At 42.4% G+C, this 24698-nt stretch overlaps 1 protein-coding gene across 1 annotated transcript in view; it reads right to left on the bottom strand.

Moving 5' to 3' along the window:
• LRRC7 (leucine rich repeat containing 7) overlaps window positions 1-24698 on the bottom strand; it is a 345019-nt gene that overhangs the window by 24203 nt on the left and 296118 nt on the right. Inside the window, exons 23-24 of the mRNA XM_066597771.1 lie at window positions 8832-8948; window positions 2917-3171 (exon numbers count right to left, since the gene is read on the bottom strand). Coding sequence (XP_066453868.1) covers window positions 2917-3171; window positions 8832-8948 — 372 coding nt within the window. The remainder of the gene's footprint in view (window positions 1-2916; window positions 3172-8831; window positions 8949-24698) is intronic.

Here is a 24698-nt window from a genome sequence, read left to right as displayed (position 1 = left end):
CTGCTGCCGATGCAATCATTTCAGTGGAGCTGACGAAAATAGTGGAGAACAGCGCTCGGCTATCTGTCTGCCCCATTGAAATGAATGGAGCCACATATGAGCAATCAGCAACCTATTCGCTGCAGCATTACAGAAAAGGGAGAAGCATTGAGAAGTAGCAGTGGCACGAGTCCCACGTTCTCAGGATTAGTGGATATCCCATCATTTGTACCCTCAACGATCTGTCAATTATCATCCATCCAGCGGATGGGTAAAAACTTGGAAAAAGTTTACTCTCCGCAATACCCCTTTAAGCGAGTTGTTAGTGCTCTATGACTTTAGCTCAACCAGCAGCTATTTTTTAGGTGAGCTGTAACTAATGACCAAATGAGCGAATTATCACTCATCACCCTGTTTGTCGCTATTGTTGCCTTCGCTTCGTCGAGCGACTATTTGGATGATAGTTGTCCCACGTAAAGCCAACATTCACTCTGGAACATCAAAGTTACTATTTAGTCAAAAATGTAACTCTTCCTTCAACAAACTTGGACAAAAGTTACAAAACTGCAGGAAAATCCAATCCCAAAAAAATGAGATTTTCATACAAAAGAAGAATTATGTCCAAATTTGATAATAAAATACATCTTTTTTTTCGGGGTCAGAATCCGTATTGATTTTTGCGGTAGAAGCAGAAAAGAAATGAAGGAATAGATCAACATAAAGCTGTCAATTTTATGTCATTTCCTATAATTTTATCAGGATGTAATAAAGCAGTGCGGTTCAGTTGCCTGAATCTGAAGTCTGGTCAGAGTCTTTGCTGTCAGCGGCTGATTTATGGCTTCGATAAATGGTGTGATTATGCTGGACGGCTCGCAGCACATGCCCCATGTTATTGAATAACGTTACAGTGTAACATGGATTGCCTTAATAAAAATGACGGCCATTATAAAGGCAAACGTGAGGAACGAAGAGAGAAAAAAATGATGATTCAGAGTTTCAGTTCTCCTCTGTACATAGAGTTTGGTCATTAAACGCTGTCTACCGGTAGCCACCACTAGGGGAGCTTTAACATTAAGGCCTCGTTCACACGGGCGACATGTCATCGCAGGAATATTGCATCGCTGGTCCGTTTGATATCGCTGCAGATTTTCACGGTGATAGCGTGATTTTGTAGCACTACAAAGTCACATGTGGTGCTACAGAGTCGCTCGACTTTGTAGCACTACATGCGAGGATTTTTTTTGGGGGAAAGGTAGCTTGAAATATATGCCCTACCCCGAAAATAAGCCCTGGCTGCAGAAAAATAAAAAACAAGTATACATCACCTTAGTAGCACTGTCTAGGGCTCCGCTGCAGCTTATCCCCAGCACTCATCTTCTTCATCTCTTCTGGCTGGGGATTGAAAAATCCCCGCCTCCTGGAAGCACTGCCTCTGATTGGCTGAGGCTTAGCCAATCAGAGCCAGCGCTCCATGAAGGTCTGTGATTGGTTCATCGAGCGCTGACTGTAATTAGCTAAGCCTTGGCCAATCAGAGGCAGCACTTCCAGGAGGCGGGGATTTTTAATCCCCAGCCAGAAGAGGTGAAGAAGACTAGTGTGGGGGATCAAGAGAAGATGCGCCCGGGCTGAGAGCGCTTCTAAAGTGATGTATACTTTTTTTTTTTCCTGCAGCTAGGGCTTAGGTTATGGCTTTGACAGTAGGTTATGGCTTTGTCAAAGATTGTCAATGTTGCGATGCAACAGAGAGCAAGGTTCCATAGGGAAACCTGGGCTACAAAACCTCATGAGTCGTGGGCATATCGCCGGACCCACAAGGTTTTGTGCCAGGATGTCGCATGCTACAAAACATCACACATGTGAATTAACCCATTGGAAAGCATGGGCTGAACAAACACACAATTTGTGGCATTGTTGCAATGCAACAAAATTGTGCGACTTTGTTGCCCGTGTGAATGAGGCCTTACAGTATACAGTTCTGTTATTGAGTTCGATGTATATATAACATGCAATCACGGCTGGCTTTAGCTATGTGTAAACAGTGCGGTCACAGCCACCAGTTTGTAGGGAGGGCACCTAGTCTATGTAGGGTGGGGGTGATTCCGCCTGCTCAGATGATCTTCATCCTCTATGCGGCAGTATGTTGTGGAACTACATGAATCATCATGCTCCTGGTGCGGTTTCCTCTCTTCTGATGTTCCTAAAGCTCGTCTGTCAGCCCATTGGTGTTCCCACAACACGATGGTTTAGTTCTACAACTGAGTTTATGTTATGAGCTTGGTTCTGGTATTGTATTTATGTACTGAGGTTAGTTCTGGTGCTGCATTTATGATATGAGTTTGGTTTTGGTGCTGTATTTATTAAAAGAGCTTGGTTCTGGTGCTGTATTTATGTACTGTGATTGGTTCTAGAGCTGTATTTATGATATGAGCTTGGCTCTGGTGCTGTATTTATTAAAATAGCTTGGTTCTGGTGCTGTATTTATGTACTGTGATTGGTTCTGGAGCTGAATTTATGATATGAGCTTGGCTCTGGTGCTGTATTTATGCTATGAGCTTGCTTCTGATATTGTATCTATATATTGAGATTGGTTCATGCTGTATTTATTACTGAGTTTGTTTCTGTTGCTGTATTCATGAGCTTGGTTCTGGTGCTGTATTTATTCACTGAGCTGTTCTGGTGTGGGTACGCCGCTATCTTGCTGCTTTCTGCACATGCAGAATATAGGTAGACTGCCTGTCTGTGCAATATATATTGTTTCTTACTTATGACAGGGGGTGGGCACAAAAAATGCGGCACAGGGTGCCATCTAACCTAAGGGTTGCACTGCAGTAAGCTCCTAAGCTCCCTCTAGTGGCAGCTGAAGGTTTGATATCTATTAACTATTTAGGAGATTAGAGCTCTGAGTCAGCTGAAAGTAGATAAATTAAGTATTCCTACCTGCTCTGGATATCCATCCATACTCCTCTGTCCTTTTGTTTGTATCAAGCAGCGTCCGGACTGAGGGCCTCTTTGTGCAGCTGGGATCTGGATGGGCAGTGGAGATTGGTACTGCTGAATGGTCACTTTGTTCATTCCACCTTCATAATGCGGCTGCTCCCTCGACCTGTGCTGCAAGCTCTGCGATCCCATCAGCGTCTGGATATGGCTACCTGCCTGTGGGTAATGTAACCCGTTAGGCAAAGCTTCAGGAAGCTGAAAAGAAGCAATTGTTACAGTACATCTCACACGTTCCGCTAGAAGAGGACCTCCCGTGTGTCTGATACCTGACCATCATCTCTCCCCTGCAGACATCTATCAACTTTAGAAAGTTCTTACTGATTTCTATCAATGCAATGGCGGCTACGCTACTAGCAAAAATAATTGAGAAGGAGAAGTTCTGAAACTTCCAAAGTCATCTGCAGAGCTGTACTTTCCCAGTGCACAATATAGTGCAAATGTAACCTTTAGAGCTGGCCATACGTGACCAAACCAAGGCCTGAAATGATGACCACGTACAATGAATGGCCACTTTATTAGAAACCACAGCCCTTTCACAATTGGTGCTTCCCTGTATGGAAATCAGCCGCGACCCCGGAGTGCAGCATAAAATTACATGACAAGCTTTCCGTAGATCAGTTTCAGGGTGAATCCACATTAGATGGGAAAATCCAGCAACCTGAGTGACTTTCAATGAGGCTGGGTCATCAATGCTAGCCTACCCGGGGACAAGATTTCACTGCCAACCGCATGGGGTTTTCTCATGCAGCGGTGTGGAAAGTATACTGAGAATGGTTTGATCAACATCCAACAAAAGGAGATCCTGTGGGCAGAAAGAACTTGCTGAAAGGGGTCGGAGGAGAACGTCAAGAATAGTTCTGATCAATGTGCGGCGCCTGTTCAAGCATATTGCAGCTGAATACAATGCTGGTGCTCCAACTACCATCTATGAACACACAACTCGCCATTCCTTAGTATGGATGGGCTCTAACAGCATACGACCAGTTCTTGCGCCATTACTGTCAAAGAGAAACAGAAAGGCGAGATTCTAGTGGGCCAAATCTGGATCACTGAGCAGCGGAAGAACATCTCCTGGTCAGATGAATCCACATTTCTGTTGCTGATTGGAGGTCAGAATTTGGTGCAAGCAGCATGAATTGATGAACCCTTCCTGTTTGGCTGGTGGAGTAATGTAGGTGCAGGGAATGTTTTCTTGGCACACCTTGGGTCCTCTGATAGTTGTGGATGGACGGCACAATTCATTTCTGCAGTTCTGAAGGCCAAAGGAGGTCAAACATCCTATTGGATGGGTAGATTTAACTTCTTATTTGGCCAAGACTGGATCATTGGAAGCAATCTATTCAACAGCTCTTGTGAGCTCAAGAAGCACGTGGGTCATAATTGCCAAGAAAGGTTTTTTTTTGCTGTTCTCTGGACCAAGAAACAAGATTTGGTAGAGATGGAACTTGATGGCCATGCTCTCAGTTAATATAATAAAATGACGCAACTCCACCCAAAAGGTGAAAGCTTCAAAAATTTCCACCCATCAAAATGTTAAGTTGTCACAAGAGTTGCCTCTTAGATTGGAGGTTCTATTATGGTGTGGAGGTGTTTCTGCTGGGAAGGACGAGGGCCATTGGTTATAGTGAAGTCCATCCTCAACACCAATAGGTACAGAGACATTCCGGACACTGTGGAATCACCGACCGTGTGGCAATACTTTGGTACAGGTCTATGTCTCTACCAACATGTCATACAGCACGCAGTATTGAGGCTTCCTTTGAGGAGCAGAACTTCTGCGAATTTCACTGGCCGGCCCAAAGTCCGGATCTCAATCCCATCGAGGATCTTTAGGACATACTAGAATGACATATCCGTCCACGTCCAACACACCCATCATTTCCCGCATCATTATCTGAAGCTCTCCTCAAGGAATAGAGGCGAATCCCTCCCCACATCTATGGGAATATGGGGGATAGCGACCGCGGAGGGTTACTGCAGTCATTGAGGCCAAAGGTCGCCCAACACCATATTGCATCCCAGTACTTCTGTTAACATAGTGTATTAATTAGGTAAAATTATATTTATAGGGATATTTGGAGTCAAAAACAGGAAAACAACTGGCAATGCTGTAACTGATGGAGGTGATCCGCAGCCCAACATTAGAAAATCGTCTCCGAGCATGGCAGATCCTACCATGTGCCCTTACGGCGAATATCTACACAACTTGTCACGCAATACTTGATGTCTCCGGTTGATGCTTTTTGTGTTATTTTTGAAGATTCACTTGAACAGACCGGCAGTCGATGTATTTCAGACCGCACGCAGTCTCCGGAGAATTACAAGGACTTTTGTATTGTATGGGGGCTGCACCCTGAGGGTCTGAGTGAAGCTATTAATTCGGATGCCCGCTGATGGTTCTCAGCAGCGCCATTACAGTAGAGGCCTCATGCAGTCAGGTCATTACATAGGGCGATGCACTCGTGAGCTACCTGTAATTAGATTGGTCATGGCTCATGCCGAGGCAGAAGAAAAATACACAACACTTAGGAATTCCTGTGGAAAGGACTGGAGGGAGAGGTGAGAAAATTGAGCCTTGTTGCTATGCAGATTTTTTTTTTCTACCCTTTCGCCATTGAGAGAATTGATTTCCGTGTTTGTGACTCGTTTCTGGAGAAGTTAAGAATTCTAGTTTTAGCTAGTGAATATTATCCTTTGTAAATTGAAAGGTTATACAATTTTCCACTATACTTTTTGTATCAAGTCCTCATTGTTTTTTAAGATCACTGCTTGCTGTCATTATTTACTTCCAGGGACTAAGAATCTGTCCTGGTGATGTGATGGACACATACATGCATGACTCGTTACAAAGCTGTGTTTTCTACATCTCTATAGCCCCATTTAGACACGATTATCGCTCAAAAGCCGTCTTTGGAGCGATAATCTTTGTGTCTAAGGCTGAGTTCCCACGGGACGTAAATCCCGCGGAAATCTTGCGGTTTGGCTGCACCGAAAAAACGTGAGATTTCTGCGGGAAAAGCACTGCCATGGGTTTGGGAGCTGTTCGGCTGCCTGCATTCCGTTGTTGCTTTTTCTGCCCATAGAGAGGAGTAAGGCTGCAATGAAAAAAAAAAGAATTGACGTGCGTCTGTCAATTCGGCGCCGCAGCGCGGGCTTTGCCACTACAGATTGGCTGCCCGTGTGGACGAGGTTTTTGCAAAATCCCATCCACATGGCTGGCTAATGCCGGGATTAGGAGGCACGGGCGGATTTGCTGCACAGAAATTCCGCACAGAATTTCTGCAGCAAATCCGTCCCGTGTGAACCCAACCTAAACGTGGCCATCTTTCATTTTTCTGCCAAACAATGGTTTTCAGTTCTGCTTCAAACTGTGGTTCAGCAGAACAGTTGATTAGCAGGACTGCATGCTGTGGCTGCTGTCCATGGTGCTGAATTCTCCAAGGGGAGCCTGAGACTGAACAATACAGCTAATTACAGAGCTCAGACCTCCTGCTGAGGTTTAACAGCTCCCACAAGCTCATTTGCATGCAAATGAAGCTGATAAGTACTAATAGCAATTAGTGCCTATTAGTACTTTTATGCAAAACGATGGCTGATCTTTCAATCTGTGTGTGTAAATGGACCTTAACACATGACTAGGACCGATTTTATCCCCTTGAAGGAAACAAAGAAGGTTCCTATTGAATGATAAGAAGCAGAGATATTGAAAATCATGAAGAATTGATGTAGATGGTACAGTGGAAAATTGTATAACTTTTCGTGATACATAATATATCTTTGCTGAAAGAATAATTTTAGGATAATGGGTCATATGCATTATGCCATGTATGCAAGAAATCTGGCTTGCAAAAGGTGCAATTATGGGGCACTTTTCAAATCTGTGACTTTTTCTGCTTTTACGCAGGGCTCTGCTAGTTTTTTAAAAAACGTGGAGGGCCTAGCTTTAGGGGGCATCGGCGTGCATGGGATGTCACATTCACTGTAACAGTGTGGATTTTAGCCACAGATGGTGATACAGAATCTGTGCTGATACCGCTGTAAATTCCACAGCCAATCAGCATCTGATTATATTCCATGGGATTCCTCGCCATATCCTATACGGAATGCAGTTATACTACACGCGGATTTCAAATATGTGTGAGGGAAAAACAGAAATGATGTGTCACTTCTTGACGTGGATTCCGTGCAAAAAATAGGACAGAAATTCTGCATACAGTGTGCAGTGTGCCAATTATTGGCAGAAATCCACAGCTCAGCCACGGTGGAGTCAGAGCGGCCCCAAGCCTTTATGCTGCCTGATGCAGAGTAAAAAATGGTGCCCACTTTCCTTCCGGCAAAGCAACAACAAAAAATACCACTAATTTTACAGCCACCGAATGTGCCAATATACAAGATGCAGAACATATATTTGAACCATCGAGACTGGCCTGAAGTGACAGAGTGATAGTGCCCCCAGCAGTGTACACAATAGTGTCCCTCTTAATGGCCCCAGTAGCAAAAGTGACCCCATTAATGGCCCCAGCATTCATAGTGCCCCCCTTAGTGGTTCAAGTATTAAAAGTAACCACCATAGTGGTTCCATTAGTAATAGTGAGCCCCCATAGTGCCTCCAGTAGTAATAGTGACCCCCTTAGTGGCCCCAGTAGTAATAGTGATGCCCATAGTGGCACCAGTAGTAATAGTGACCCCCCATAGTGGCCCCAGTAGTAACAGTGACCCTCATAATGGCCAAGTAGTAATAGTGACCCCCATAGTGGCCCCAGTAGTAATAGTGACTCCCATAATGGCCTCAGTAATAATAGTGACCCTCGTAGTGGCCCCAGTAATAATAGTGACCTCCATAATGGCTCCAGTAGTGATACTGATCCTCATAGTGGCCCCAGTAGTAGAGACCCTTAGTGGACCTCAAGCCAGCAACCATCAGTCATTTCATTCACTTCTATCTTAATATACTCTAATGTATGTAGAAACTGGTGCACATGATAGCAGAAACCTATACAGCTTGGACCTGGTGCACTGTAGGTTTCCATCTGGTGCAAGGAGATGCTGTGAGATGCAAGAAATGTATTAACCCTTTCCAATCCAATTTTGGATTCAGGGTTTCCTAAAAGGCTTTCTCTTTTTGCTGTTATACAATAGTGTGCACAAGAGAAGCTCTGACAGCGTAGTGGCTGGCAATAGACGGTAAGAATACCCTGTCAGACGCCTTCTGACATTGGAGCTGTACAAGCTTCAATCAGAATGTAGGAAGACGTCAGACAGTGGATTGGAAAGCGTTAAAAGGCTAGCACCTCTTAATACATTTGTCGCAGGAATGCCAGGGCGTGCTTTACTTAGACCAGCTTATGAAATGGATTGGTGAAATGGTAAATTGGGTGGATCCATAAGGGGGGGCAACATTTTTTTTCCATTATTTATATATGCAAATATATGCAACTTTGTAATATATTTCATTAAGGAAATTGTCGTCTTCCTCACCTTCCAGCAGCCAGAAGTTCCCCTTTCTATGTCTGAATGTTCACAAATATCATCGGTAACTAAAAAGATCTATCAAGTGTAATACATCAAGTAATAGAGAGGAGAGGAGGGGGATGCTGCTGCAGGATATGCAAAAGAACTGCATGCTGTGAGAGAGGAGGAGGAGTGGGTAGACAGCTAACGGGCTGGACAGCAGAGCTCTGACATCACACCCGCCTACTCAGAAGGGGGAGAGAGAATGTAAAATTACTGAAACCATCAGTGGAAGGAAAAATGCCCCAAATCTGCAGGTTGCACAGAATATTTCCGGCTGCACTCTACCTAATACACATCTACAGCTGCACAAGGTTCTCCTTAGGGGTATGTCATTCATGTACCTTCTTAGCGACACTCTCTGGCGGCACGTCTCTTCTTCCCAGCGGGTAAGGATTCCACTGACTGATAGCTATGTCTTCTTGTCCATTGTCTAGGATGTTGCTCTGCTGCGATGGAGTCTGTGTGTGGGAAAAAATGTATCAGTCACTAAATGGAATCAAATTACATGAAAAGTATCAAAAACCAAGTCAGAAGTACCTTTATGCTGAGCAACCATCATTCAGACAGTTGCTCAGAACCGATGCTGTAGCGTACGAACGGCAGAACCGATGCTGTAGCGTATGAACGGCAGAACCGATGCTGTAGCGTACGAACGGCAGAACCGATGCTGTAGCGTATGAACGGCAGAACCGATGCTGTAGCGTACGAACAGCGGTGTTCATAATGCTTTTACGCAGAGCACCTGTGGTTCATTACTTGTTTATCCACATATCTTTCGCAAGTCGCTCAACTACAAACGACTGTGACTTTACACCAGACAACTTTTCATCAACCAGCGTCTAGTGAGCTGAAGTGAAATGATTAGAGAGCCGTTGGTGGCCGTCTTTACACAGAAAGACTATCGTTTGCATTTGCTCGATTGAGTGATTACTTGGATGATAGTCAGCCGGGTAACACCACCTTCAGACCGGCTGATTTGTTATTTGAACGAGTGAACAATGTCAGAGTTCGCTCCGGCAACCTGTTTACACCGGCAGATACATCGTTGGCTTGTTCAAACAAGAAATTGTTCAGTCATTTACAATCACTGTATAAGACTCCATTTACACTGACAGATGATCGCTCAAAAGTCGCTCAAAAGATAGTTTGAGTGAGAGTTTTGAGAGATCATCTTTGCATACCTTATAGTAGCTAAGGAGCCACTATACAGTTATGCAGCTGAAGTGGGACACAGCTGCAGCCGCTAATAGAACAATACAGCTGTTTTGCATAAGCAAACAGCTGTATTGTTGTGCAGGCTTACAGCCTGTGCCCCGCTGTAAATTCACAGCAGGACACAGGCACAGAGAATCTTATTAGCACAGCCGGCTGCGCTGATAACAGCTGATGGCTCAATTCAAGAAAACTTGAAGTGAGTGATCAATAACTCGTGTACGAAAACTGCACGATGTCAGTGCATTTAGACGCATTGAGAATTGCTCAAAAGACCGGTTTGAGCGATTTTTGAGCGCTTCTCGTGTCTAAATGGGCCATAAGTAAAAACGACTAAATGATCGGTATTTAAATCGAGTGATTAGCGAATAGCCAGCGATGATTTTTATGCCTGCTTTGAATGAACGAAAAGCGAACAATTTATCGTTTGTTGATCGATCGTGGCGTTAACACTGAGTGTTTATTTTTCTTTTTCACTCGTTCAAACGATTTTTTGAACAATATTTGTTCCGTGTTACAGGGCCTTTACTGCTTTTATCTATTGATAATAAAATGATACATAGATAAGAAAGAGTAGGCTAGGAACACACTAATGCCATGTCTCAGTATGACATATAGATGCAAATAAGGTCACTTGAAGATTCTGTCTTTCTGTTAAAAAATTAATGAAACCTTGACTGATAGCAGACGGATAGATAGATAGATAGATAGATAGGAGATAGATAGATAGATGGATAGATGGATAGTTAGATAGATAGATATGAGATAGATAGATAGATAGATATGAGATAAATAGATAGATATGAGATAGATAGATATGAGATAGATAGATAGATATGAGATAGATATGAGATAGATAGATAGATAGATATGAGATAGATAGATAGCTAGATAGATATGAGATAGATAGATAGATAGATAGATAATGAGGTAGATAGATAGATATGGGATAGATAGATAGATATGAGATAGATAGACATGAGATAGATAGATATGAGATAGATAGATAGATATGAGATAGATAGATAGACATGAGATAGATAGATAGACATGAGATAGATAGATATGGGATAGATAGATAGATAGATAGATAGATAGATAGATAGATATGAGATAGATAGATATGAGATAGGAGATAGATAGCTAGATAGATAGATAGGAGATAGATAGATAGATAGATAGATAGATATGAGATAGATAGATAGATAGATATGGGATAGATAGATATGAGATAGATAGATAGGAGATAGATAGATAGATAGATAGATAGATAGATAGATAGATATGAGATAGATAGATAGATAGATATAAGATAGATAGATATGAGATAGATATATATGGGATAGATAGATAGATAGATAGACATGAGATAGATATGAGATAGATAGATAGATATGAGATAGATAGATAGATAGACATAAGACAGATAGATAGATAGATAGATATGGGATAGATAGATAGATAGATAGATAGATAGATATGGGATAGATAGATATGGGATAGATAGATAGATAGATATGGGATAGATAGATAGATAGATATGAGATAGATAGATAGATAGGAGATAGATAGATAGATAGATAGATATGAGATAGATAGATACATATGAGAGATAGATAGATAGATATGAGATAGATATATATGGGATAGATAGATAGATATGAGGTAGATAGATAGATAAACATGAGACAGATAGGAGATAGATAAATAGATAGATATGAGATAGATAGATAGATAGATAGGAGATAGATAGATAGATAGGAGATAGATATGAGATAGATAGATAGATAGATAGATAGATAGATAGATAGATAGGAGATAGATAGATAGATAGATAGATAGATAGATATGAGATAGATAGATAGATATGAGATAGATAGATATGAGATAGGAGATAGATAGATAGATAGATAGATAGAAGATAGATAGATATGAGATAGATAGATAGATAGATAGATAGATAGATAGATAGATAGATAGATAGATAGATATGGGATAGATAGATATGAGATAGATAGATAGATATGAGATAGATAGATAGATATGAGATAGATAGATAGATATAAGATAGATAGATATGAGATAGATAGATAGATATTGGAAAGACATCTGCATCTTGCCGCATGTTTCTGCCCTCTCATTTGCACATTTTTGTTCCCAGACATAAGACTCAGTTTCTTCCACATCTGCATATTAGAAATATCTCAGATTTGTTTTTTTGTTCCCCAGAGCTTTATGCAAACTTGCAGATAAATATTTCCCCATAAACAGTAATAGAGCCGGCGCCTCCTCTGTGGAGTAACACATTATTATTAGCTTTAGCTCCAGGTCCCATTCTCATCAGTTATTACAATGAGCCCCCATCGCTCTGCTGTGTCACTGTATGTGATGCACAAGGCGAGAAGCGAGTCACACCTCGGCTCACACACATGCGTCACTTTGTGAACTTCGGTATTCATGTAAGGTTATTTTCAGTCTGTGGTATATTTGCTAATGAGCAAACAACCTCCCTCACATGGCCGCCACATTAGATAGAAGGGATTAAAAAGCATTTTCCACTAATAGAAAAGCTGCTCAGGTGTCCCCTTGTGTGCGGCCCCCCGCACTGCTGACAACCAGTATAACAACCACTGTCTGTGGGGCTTTTCACCCAGTTCTCAATGGACCAAAAACCTGCATTGTTGTAATTACGTTACAAGTCAGTCTTCACTAGTATACTAGTATTCTATTCATGAACCAGAAAAGTCAGGATGACGAGTGCTGCAGTTCTTCCTAAGCAGTTAAGCGCTTTAGTGCAAAGAATTAGAGGAATTAAACTGAGATATATTATTTAAACTAAAGTATATACTGTAGTTGTGGTCAGTCATTAAAGACGTTGTACCAGAATTACAAGTTATCCCCTATACATGGGATAGGGGATAACTTGCTGATTGGTGGGGGTCTCACCAGTTAGAACCCACTGTTATGAAGTATGATATTAGAAGATTCCTCCATCTTTATATGTCAGCTATCATTTCCTGTTATCAGCCATTTTCTTTAGGGGAAAGGCTGACTGTGAAATACATGGATACTGCTGTGCTAGTTGTTATTATACATGCATCGTGTCATGAGTGAAGCTCAATCAATATTCATTAGGCTTCTGTCATACCTGAATAGGGAGCGTTTGATTCCCTTCTCTTTGTGACAGTGCAGGATATTTTTTGCCCTTGAATAATGAAGTTACCAAGAAGCAGGAGACAATATTGTTTATCCTGTTGTGGGATATATATATATATCTGTGTGTGTAATATATATATATATATATATATACATATATATATATATATATATATATACATATATATATATATATATATATATACACATACATATATATATATATATATATATATATATATATACACACACACACACACACACACACACACACACACACATCTATACATACGTCTTTCTATGCACTTTCTGTGTTTCTCACAACAGCCTATACAAATATGCCCATAAATATATATATTTTTTGGTATGTCCTCCTGTTAGTATGAGCAGCAGGCAAATAGTTAATGTGTTAATATTTTATGCTTGTGTGGGCAATATTCCTGTATTCTCTCCTTTGCATCGTTCTCAAGGGAAAACTGGCCTGGGAGTGATCTCAGGCCCACTCCACTGATAAGAGAAGCTGCTCACACCCACCTTTGCACTTTTTAGGCTAACGATCACAGTACGAGTTTCGTTTCTCTTTTTTTTTTTTTTTTTAGAAATCATGTATTTTAATAGTGACACACACCTTAAGTCATTTACATATGTTAATCCTTACAAATTAAAACCTATCCTGAGTTCTTATGACTTTAAGGGTATGTATCTCTATTGTTACGTCATTTTGTGTATGTATGTAACCAATCTGGTGTGAATACGATTACCCTTCTGTACAGTCCTGTTTTCTGATGCAATCATTTATCTGTAAAGAGTTGTGTTACTTCCTGATAAAGAGCAGAAGTGTACTGCCTTTGGTACAGTCTGTGTCATTGTCAGTTCCTTACATGCATGTCTTCTCAAATAACCAATTTGGAACAAAGTGTGAAATCTGAGGAAGCTGGTTTGGTTCCAATAACACCCCTATGCACACAGATATGCAAACCCCAGACTCCATATGTTTCTGAGTTGAAACACTGCTATCGATCGAAGGAGAAGTTAATAACTGGAATTATGAGTCATCTAAGAGGTTTAGCCTGAAACTAGTTTTATTTTAAGAATCGGGAGTCAACTGTGAGTCTAATGCATTCACTCCAATTGTTGTGCGATCCCCAGTACACATGGAATCACATACCTGCTGGACTAATAATATTCTACATATGGTGTTTGGTGTCTATATGTAGATATGTTATGAAATATGGTAGCCATAGTTTCTGTCCTCCCCAAATTGTCAGACAAAGGAGCTGTATCTGTATACAAGACTGTCTGTATTTGAGTGTGCTCGTCACAGCCAGGACTATTTGAATCAACTTTGTAAGGCCTTACGTCCATGGGTGGATTTGATTTGCGTTATCCACGCGGGTGCCCATAAGCTGCCCGTAAGGAAACATGGGCGTCCGTACTTCAATTTACACATACGGATTTGTTTTCCAGATTCCACATGCAAAAACAAACCGCAGCACGCTCCATTTTAGTGTGGATTCCGTGCGGATGGCTTACATTAACGTCAATGAAAACTGTCCGTCCGGGCCACGGATTCTGCAGGAAAGCAGGAGTTAAAAAAAAAAACTGCACTGCGCATGTGCGCTGGCCGGAACTTCTGCATACAGCTGCAGTACAGAAAAAAGAAGACAGGGACAGGTACGCAGGGTCGCTGGCCGCAGGCAGGGTCAGATTCCGCTGTGGGCTCCTGCATGCAGAATCCGCCCCCCCGTGGACATGAGGCCTAAGACTGGTACTTCTATTATTGATTTTCATAACTGTTCTGTGTATATTGCATGTTACTTACCCCTTTATACATTATCCTTTTTGTATACTTTTTATATAAGTGCTATTACCTTTTAGAATAAAGTCTTAAAACTTTATTAGTCTGTCCTTGGGAGCTAAGCAATTCATAAATCCCAAAGCTGAAGTAATTGTATTTGGGCTGCTGGAAACCGGAAGAAGAAAGTATTTTCAGTGAGTGAGCAAAACCTAGGTGATTGATCTGCCTGTCCGTAAACAGTCAGTAGTGGCAAGAAAGTGTTTTGGGGAGTGCAAAGCCGAGTTTGGGTGCAATTTAAACTTTATCTTCCCCAAGTGCAGGGTCTGGGGAGCTAGAAATAGATGCTCTGTCCCACCTATCCTGAGAATGGGGTTCCCATGTTTGGATTACTTGTAATTCAGGAACAAACACTTTTATTTGTGACTGTAATCTATTCGAAAGTAGCTACCCTGTTTCCCTGAAAATAAGACATACCCTGAAAATAAGACATAGCATGATTTTCCAGAATTTTTGAGGATGCAAAATGATTTTTCAGGCTTTTTGAAGATGCTTGAAATATAAGCCCTACTCCAAAATTAAGCCCTGCTAACAGTTAATTTAAAAAGTCAATTTAAATAGTGTTCAGGCAGCTATACATGTAAAAAAGTTAAACCTTTTTGAACAAAAATTAATATAAGACACTTTCTTATTTTCAGGGAAACACGGTATTAAAGGGCATGTTCACTTTTGAAACAATTTTCTTATTGCTCCAGCACATGGGGAAAAAAAACAAACAAAAAGTATTTGCTAAAAAAATTCTACCGTTTTGTGTCTGCAGCTCCTGGGCAGACCTATGTCTATCCAATGTTGCAGGCTGAAAACCATCTCCTTTGTTATCTAATCCCTCAGTCATGTGTTAGGGTTACTTTCTACAGTATGACAGTTGGGAGTGGAAGCAACTCACAGTCATCCCAATGACTATCGCTCCTATACAGGAGGAATAGTCGTTCAGTGAATGGAGGTGGAGTGCATCGGAGTTCTCTTCTTGCTGTCCGTCTGCATTCACAGTGAACAGGCAGTCATTGATTAACAACTGCCTGTTTAAACTGCACAAGAATCGCTCATTAGTCGCTTTTTGTTTTCCAGTGAGCTGAAATGAAGCGACTAGTGACTACTGAGCAAATTCACATGGGATAACCATAACTGATAATCACTTGTTTGAGCGATTGTTTGGCCAAGAGTTACATAAAGCCAACCATACTCTACTTGTATGTATTGATCTGTAGATCAGCGAGAAGAATGGACAGAGGGAGTGGAGCAACACATGACTGCAGGATCAGACTACAAAGGGTTTGTAACCCTGCAGGAGCGCCCCTTCCATGAGACGACCTGAGCCTGCCGCTTCAGTTGGCAGTCTACAGGACCTCAGAAGGGTAGTGCATTGCCACCCGTCTGGTATTTATTTTTTGCAAGCTATATTAACCCTTTCCAATCCAATTTGTATCCTGGTTTTCCCACGGGGCTTACTTTTTTCTGCCGTTATACAATGGCGCTATCTGCTGGCTAAAGCCAGTACTGCATGAGGTGACACGTTGGATAGGCTCCGACAGCAGCGAGGTTGACAATGTACAGTAAGAGAACCCCGACGGACGTCTTCCAACATCGGAGCAGTACAGCCTTAAATCATAATGTCTTTAGACGTCAGACAGTGAATTGGAAAGGGTTAATAGTCAGTGAAAAATAATTGCCAGCTATAAGATGGCTGGGCAGCAACCCCACAAGCAGTGCACTCTGTCCACAGCTCCAGTCAGATGGTCACAATGTTGTAATCAGTCTAGGACCCCTGACCTGTTCCCCAGTGTCTATGTTATGGCAAGCAGATGCTGGCCTGTACACAGTGCAGATGTCAAGGGAAAAAGGACAAGGGTCACATAGTGACCACAGTGTGGCGGCCGCCCGACCTGAGCTGCGGACATAGTGAGTGCACTGCTTTTAGAGTTGCCGCCTGGCCAGAGGTCCAGTACGGGCATCACTATTACCACTGCGGCCACTAACAGGGGTGCTATTACTACTGGTGCCACGAACGGGGTCACTAATACAGCTGGACCTCTACCATGGCCCGTATTACTACTGTTACCACTAATAGGGTCATTATGACTACTGTGACCAATAACGGGATCACTATGACTACTGGAGCCATTAAGCGGGTCACTATTACTATTGGGGCCACTAAGGGGGCCACTATTACTCTGTCACTTCTGACAAATGTCAATGCTTCAAATATGTGTTGGGAATCTGGTGTTTTGGTACTTTCAATACCTGTAAAATGAATGGAGGTTTGGGGATTTTTTGCTGGGGAAAGAGGGGGTGTCATTTGACACTTCACCTCAAGCAGCATAAAGATTTGGGGCACCCCTGTAACCATGGAGACACGTGCAGTACACAAAACGGCAGTAGATTTTTAACCAATATCATTTGCAAAGTTGCTTCAATTTTTTGGTAAAAGTGACAGATTTAGCCTGGTGTAAACTTGGAGCTCACAGGGGCTTGGATAATTAATAGAGATGAGCGAGTATACTCGCTAAGGCACATTACTCGAGTGAGTAGTGCCTTAGCCGAGTATCTCCCCGCTCGTCTCTAAAGATTCGGGGGCCGGCGCGGGTGATAGGTGAGTTGTGGCGGGGAGCGGGGGGAAGAGAGGGAGAGAGAGATCCCCTCCGTTCCTACCCGCTCTTCCCCGCCGCTCCCCGCCCGCCGCCGGCCCCCGAATCTTTAGAGACGAGCGGGGAGATACTCGGCTAAGGCACTACTCGCTCCAGTAATGTGCCTTAGCGAGTGTGCTCGCTCATCTCTAATAATTAATTATTACAAAAAAAAAAAAACGAATTTTAGAGAAATAATGACTTTTGGGTGATTTGTAATCTAAACAAATTTGTTAACTTTTTGGGGAGTTGAATACTTTTACAAGGCACTGTACTTCCTGCAGCAACATTACATTGTATCTCTTGAGGTGTAGAGCAAGACATTAGTAATATATGAAGCAGAATAAAATCTGGTTTACGACCAAAAAAATATGAGTGAGGTAAAAAAAAAAGCTTCGGCAGTGATCCGTGAATCTCAGACTTAGGACTATCAGCCCCTGAACTGCGCTAAATTACTGCTTGCTGATTCATCCGATTCCCAATCATAGATGACAGCAGCAGCTTCCGCTACCTACACAGAATTATTACAAGTTGTGTCAAACTGGAGTTTGTTCTTTCACGACCAGAAGAATTTATATGGCTTTTCATTTTACAATATATTCTTCCAAGTCACTTTTTATAATAGGTGGAAAAAGTGAATATTTTTGATACTGCGCTCTAAATCCCCTGCGTAGACACTAAGATAAATGCTAACATTCTTTCTACCTGCAGCCACCACTGGAGGGAGCTGATGAGCTTACTTTATACTGTGTTATTATTGAGTTCAATACTATAGCAAAGCTGTGGCAGCATATAATGATGCAAAAAAAAGGCTTCTTGATTAAAGGAGCATATTTTATTGTTTCACAGTTTTAAAAGAGGCGACGTTTCGACCTACAAACAAGGTCTTTTTCAAGCCAACAAACTAGTGAAAACACAGTTCAGACTCCATGTTACGGAACATGGAGTCTGAACTGTGTTTTCACTAGTTTGTTGGCTTGAAAAAGACCTTGTTTGTAGGTCGAAACGTCGCCTCTTTTAAAACTGTGAAACAATAAAATATGCTCCTTTAATCAAGAAGCCTTTTTTTTTGCATCATTATATGCTGCCACAGCTTTGCTATAGTATTGGGATCGTGGAAGGGGCTTAGGTCCATAGCCCCGTTGCTGGCTTTGCATGAACATTTTTTTTGCTACAGAGAAGGAAACTTTTTTTGAATTTCTCTCTGTCCCTTCCCCCCCCCCCAAGTTTTCTTTTCTGGCGGGGTCGAGTGAGTGCCGTGGTTCTTTTTTGCTAATTACTGTGGATTATTATTGAGTTCAAGCTCCCCTTAAGGGCTTAGTCACACGGGCGTTTATTGCAGCGATTTGCGCATGCGCATGCGTCCGGCGATTTTTTAAAACCATTGCTTTGCAATGGTATCGGACACATGAGCGCTTTTTATGCGCTCGTCCGATAAATTAGAGAACAGAAATCGCAGATCGCACCTATCTGCGATCTGCGATTCCTGTTCTCTTCTCTATATGCGCTCAACGGGGCCGGCGGCAGCAGCGCCGACCCCATTGAGAACATACAGAAGACAAATCATTCTTCTCTGCCACAGCTGTAACAGCTGTGGAAGAGAAGAACAATGTTTGCCCATTAAATTCAATGGAGCGGCAATACAGCCGACTCCATTGAAAGCAATGGGCTGCCGGCGTGCGCGGGATGAATTGTCGGTAAGGGGTTAAATATATAACCCCTTACCTGCAATGCATCCTTAAATGTGAAAAAATAAAAAAAAAGGATGTACTCACCTGCTCCCGGCAGCTGGAGATCCCGGCGGCCGGCCTGCAGTGGGTGTGAAGGGGTGTGACTCAGACTGGCCCCTGATTGGCTCAGCCTGAGCCAATCAGAGGCAGATCTCAGTCACACCCATTCATGAATTCATGAATGGGTGTGACTGAGACTTGCTTCTGATTGGCTCAGCGCTGAGCCAATCAGGGGCCAGTCTGAGTCACACCTCCTTCACACCCACTGCAGGCCGGCCGCCGGGATCTCCAGCTGCCGGGAGCAGGTGAGTACATCCTTTTTTTTTATTTTTTCACATTTAAGGATGCATTGCAGGGAAGGGGTTATATATTTAACCCCTTCCCGACAATTCATCCCACACTCGCCCGCAGCGCTTGCATTCAATGGAGCCGCTGTATTGCCGGCTCCATTGAATGCAATGCGCTGGACAGCTCCGGCCCGTTTCTAATGAAACGCGGCTAGGAACAGATTTTCGGGCGATTTTTGGGCCAATTTTTCGGCGCCGGTCACGCGATTTGCGCATGCGCATCCGTCATGCGATGCGCAAATCGCGTGAAAAAACGCCCGTGTGACTAAGGCCTAGCGCTGACTGCAGGTAGCCAGAATGTTACTATTTAAAGGGATTGTCCCATAAAATAAAGTAGGATAGGGGGGACAACTATCTGACCAGCAGGGGTCTGACGACTGCGACCCTCGGTGATCACAAGAACAAAGGTTTAGAAGATTGCCAAGTTAATGGTCTCATATGTGCACCACTGCTCCATTAATTCAAAGTGACTGCTGGAGATAGCTCAGTGCTCGAACTCAGCTTTCTTTGACAGCTCAGTTGTAACCAACAGAGTGTCAATGCACACTTGACCGCAGCTCCATTCATTTTGGGACCTTTCTGACCCCTCTTCTCATGACCCATAGGGGACCCAAACAATCAGGTAATTACTCCCCATCTTGTCGTTAGGTGATAACTTTATTTATTGGACAACTCTTTTAAACAGACAAAGCAGGTGGACATTCACTTTAAAGGAAAACTCCAGGCTAAACTGATATACTGCGCTACTCCTAGCATTTGGGGGGCAAAACATTGCATAGAGATTTAAAGAATAGCAGCGAGAGAATCGCTGTGTTAAGCACCGCCCCCGAGGACCTGTTCTAGCTACAACCTTTATCTGGGGTTTGGTAATAATATATTTCAATGTGAGTCCACATGTGCAATAATAATGAGTGTATACAGAGCCAATCTCAGGGGTGTGTAACTATGTGGAAGTCTTATTTAGGCATTGTGCTATATGGTATAGTTAAAGCAATTAATTACACTACCAACCTCCCCCACCCCTGACACCTGCAGCTTCTCAGTCTTCTTCCTTACCCATCCTTTGTAGGAGGTACATGTGGCTTGACCCCTACAGTGATTGCTCCTTCTCCTATTTACTAAGGATATATAGTTCTCCACAAATTACTTAAGAAGATTAGTAGGGCTAGTGTGAGCTGGGGCCCTGCTCTATAGGGTCCCTGTATACACATCTTGGACAATATTTGCAGACAGTAGAGGGTCTAAATCAGAAAATCATTAGGCTTCTACTGGGGAAGATACAGGACATTTCTAATACATCTTAGCCTGTACGGGAAACGCTGCCTTAATAATTAAAATCCTATTACTTTTTAGGGAGTGATTTGTGGCCACTAAAGGATTACGAGGGTATATTTATTACATGGAGCATTTCTCACATGGATCAGTTACTACTTCAGCTCAATGAGTGATACAAAATAACCAGTCTCCAAGAAAGGCTCATGCAATCCTGCAGAAAATGTACATAATGCCAAAAATAGGTCAAAAGTCGTCTGCAGTCATGAGAAAAAGTAAGTACAAACTTTTTGAATTTTGTGATTTTCTGTATCAGAACATAATAAAAACATCTGGTCCTTAGAAGGTGTTAAAATTACATAGGTACAGCCTCAGGTGTCATTCTTTAACTAAAACTAGGCCAAAATGCAGAAGCAGCATGTGAAAAAATAAGTACACCTTTATTGCCTCCAGAGGAATTAAGAGGGTTAATAGTTGCCAGGTGTTGCTTATCAAATGCCCTTCATTAATACATCATCAGCAAGTCTGACCATCTCTAAAAAAACAGAAGTTGTAGACAGTTTGCTGGTCTGGAGCATTCAGGCGTGTCTTAACACAATGTCAAGGAGAAATGATATCTTCAATGACCATAGAGCTATAAGGCCATTTCCAAACAACTTAGAGATCATCATTCTACAGTGCGAAAAGTTATTCTCAAGCGGAAAACATTCAAGACAGTTGACAATCTTCCCAGGAATGGACATCCCAGCAAAAGGTCAGACCGTTCAATGCTCAGAGAAATTGCAAACAACCCTAAGAGCTCCATCCCAGACTCTAAAGGCCCGTTAGTTCATTATAGTAGAATTAGAAAAGTGAATAAGTACTAACTGTCAAGCACATGGTGGAGAGGGGATGATTTGGGCTTATCCTTTGCAGTCACAGGACTTGTTGACTGAATAAAGGAGTTCCAATGACCGAGTCAAAGTCAAAACCTTGACCCGACTGATATGCTGTGGTGGGACCTCAACCGGTTAGTGGAATGGTATAAACTAAAAGTCTGGGAATAAGGTGGAACCCTTAAATGGAAATGCACATACACAGATGTGTGTCATTAAAATTTCTCAGTTTTAATTAGGTAAAACCAGCTTAAAAAACGCAACATATTTCGAAACAATGTAATACTTCATTTTTTTCCATCTTATCTTCGCTCTTATCTGTTCCCTCTATATCTCCCTCCCACTATGTGTACTCTCAATCATATCTCCCCACTCTTAAATTTTATATATATGATGTACAACATGTCTCCAGCAATACTGAAGAAGGCGCACTGCATTGCTTTGAAATCCGTTGCGTTATTTTTAGGCTGGTTTTACCAAATAAAAACCGAGAAATTTTGATGACAAGCACCTGTGTATGTGCATGTCCATTTAAGGGTTGTGCCTTATTCCCAGCCTTTTAGTTCATACCATTCCGTTCTTCAGACGTCCACCCATGGGTTGTACGTTAACTGGGTTGGGTGCACCTGACATCTCATGCATATACCCTTCTTGCTACTCCACCAGCAGGCCACCTAATTAGCACAAGGACATATTCACCACCACCGCACTGGACCTCTACTGAGGTAGCTTCACTTAAATTATATATATTTTTAGGGTTTCTTTTTTCACTTTTGCACAATAAAACCCATTTTCTGGGATATATATATCATTCAAAGTCCCGGAACGGTTTTTATTTTTCCATTGATGGAGCTCTGTGAGGGCTTGTTTTTTGTGTGACGAGCTGGTTTTTTTTATTGGTACCTTTTTGGGGTACACATTGCTTTTTTGATAACTGTTATTGCATATTTTGGGGAGGTGAAATGAACAAAGCATTTTTGCTTTTTTTGTAATAATATTTGCCATGCGGGATAAAACGTGTGTTCAATTTACTGTACAGGTCGTTATGGATGCAATGATATCAGATGTGTTATAGAAAATTATTTTATTTTTCGTTTTAAACAAAGAAGGGGAAATGCGCAAAAAAAGTTTTTTTACTATTTTTACATAGTTTTTTTTACTAATTTTCTAGGTTTTCTTTAACATTTTTTTATGTCGCTGTAGGGGATTTGAAGCCGCTCTGAAGCAGAAGATGGTCTAAAGTAGCTAAGATATGTAAGATTTAAACTGAAAGTGAAAAAATGGGCCTCTACCTGAATTTAAGTAAAACAAAAATTGGCCAAATTCAAATCAAAATCGGCAATGAGGCGGTAGAATGCGTGCGAGACTTCATCTTCCTTGGTTTGAAAATTGACCCTGCTGGAGAATCTATGCCAGAGATAAAATGTAGGATAGCATTGGGGCGAAGCGCGATTGTAAACATGGACAAAATCTGGAAAAGTAGGGATATCGGCATAGCAACTAAACGCAGGATAGCGCAAACCACCGTTGTCCCCAGAGCCATGTATGGATGTGAAAGCTGGACTTCGGAAGCTAAAAGAGGGAAGACTGATGCGTTGGAGCTGTGGTGCTGTCGAAATCTGCTGCATATGTCCTGGATGGGGAGAGGAACAAACAGAGAAGTCCTGAATCGTATCAGACACGATAGATCACTGGGAGGGGAAGATGATCAGACTCAGACTCACGGAGGAAAAGATGACCAGACTCAGACTCACAGATTTTGGCCATGTAATGTAAGCAGAGTCGCTAGAAAAATCTATAATGCTTGGACAGATCAGTGACAAAAGAAGATCCGTAGCCAAAGAACACGATGGCCGATACTGTCATAGCGAATACTGGCATGGATATCACACAACTGGAAAACACAGTGCAAAACCGAAAAACATGGAGGGAGCTCGCCTTTTGGCTGGGATTTCCCGTGGAATTTCCGCGCCTGGAAGCTGCCATAGGATTACGTTAGCAAATGCAATCCTAGGCAAACAAATCGCGGCATCTTCTATTTCTCTGCGACGCACAGAAACATCACTGCCGGGCCGCCGGCTCCGGTCTGCGCATGTGCCGGCTGCCCGGCAAGCCGGCACATCAAACAGCCAGAGCCGCGGGCGCGGGTGAGTATGCGCTGCTCTTGCAGGCGCTCGGGTCGGGTCCCACGGCGAGGATCCAACCCACCCGTCTGCAGGCGGCCTTAGGGTCGCTGAGAGTTGAGAATGACTGAATGGCCAACAACAACAACAGGGGACTTGAACCTGCAATGCTATGATTGATCTGAAAATACACTGCAGTACTTCTGCACGGCAATGCATTATTGCTTATCATAATGACCACAGGCCATGGCAGACCCGGACACCAATGACCACGATTACATGACGGAGGGCCAACGATGTCACAGAGGCAGCGTCCTCTCTTTGAACCTTTTACATGCTGCGATCAACATTGATCACCGATTCCCTCTGTTGCAGTGGGAGGCTGGCTGTCAGTCACAGCCGCCTCCCGCTGCAGATGACGCAGGTTCAGTTTCTGAGCCAGCACCATCCATGGGATATAACTGTACGCCCATTTGCAGGAAACCCTTCGCACCCAGGGTGTACATATACATTCTAATGTGGGAAGGGCTTAAGGCTGCAGTACATAAATGAATGCCCACAAACCACATTATGCTGAAGTGACATTGTAAAGAAGAGTGGGCCAAAGATCTTCCAGAACTATGTGAAAGCCTGCTTCAGTTATACAGAAAACAACTACTTCAAGTTATTGCTGCTAGAGGCTCTACAAGCTACTGATTCATGGGGTGTACTTAATTTTTCACACACTGCTTCTGCATTTAGTCTAGGTTTTGTTAAATAAATAATGATACGGTGTAATCTGTCGTACGGTGCTGTTTGTTTGTGGTTGTATTTACCTCTTTTAAGAAATTCGACGGAACAGATGTATTTTTATTATGTCCTGATATGTAAGACTATTGAATTCAAAGAGGGTGTCCTTAGTTATTCTAGTGACTGTACATGCAGAAGTATACATATTTGAAGGCGCATTCAAAGATCTGGTACCGTGTTAGCCAGTAGAACAAAATGTGATTGTTCTCAGCAAGAGAAACCAAG

Source organism: Eleutherodactylus coqui, chromosome 3, assembly GCF_035609145.1.
Source record: "Eleutherodactylus coqui strain aEleCoq1 chromosome 3, aEleCoq1.hap1, whole genome shotgun sequence".
Classification (NCBI taxonomy): domain Eukaryota; kingdom Metazoa; phylum Chordata; class Amphibia; order Anura; family Eleutherodactylidae; genus Eleutherodactylus; species Eleutherodactylus coqui.
The sequence above is the reverse complement of the archived record's forward strand: the minus strand, read 5'-3'. Positions and strand labels throughout refer to the sequence as shown.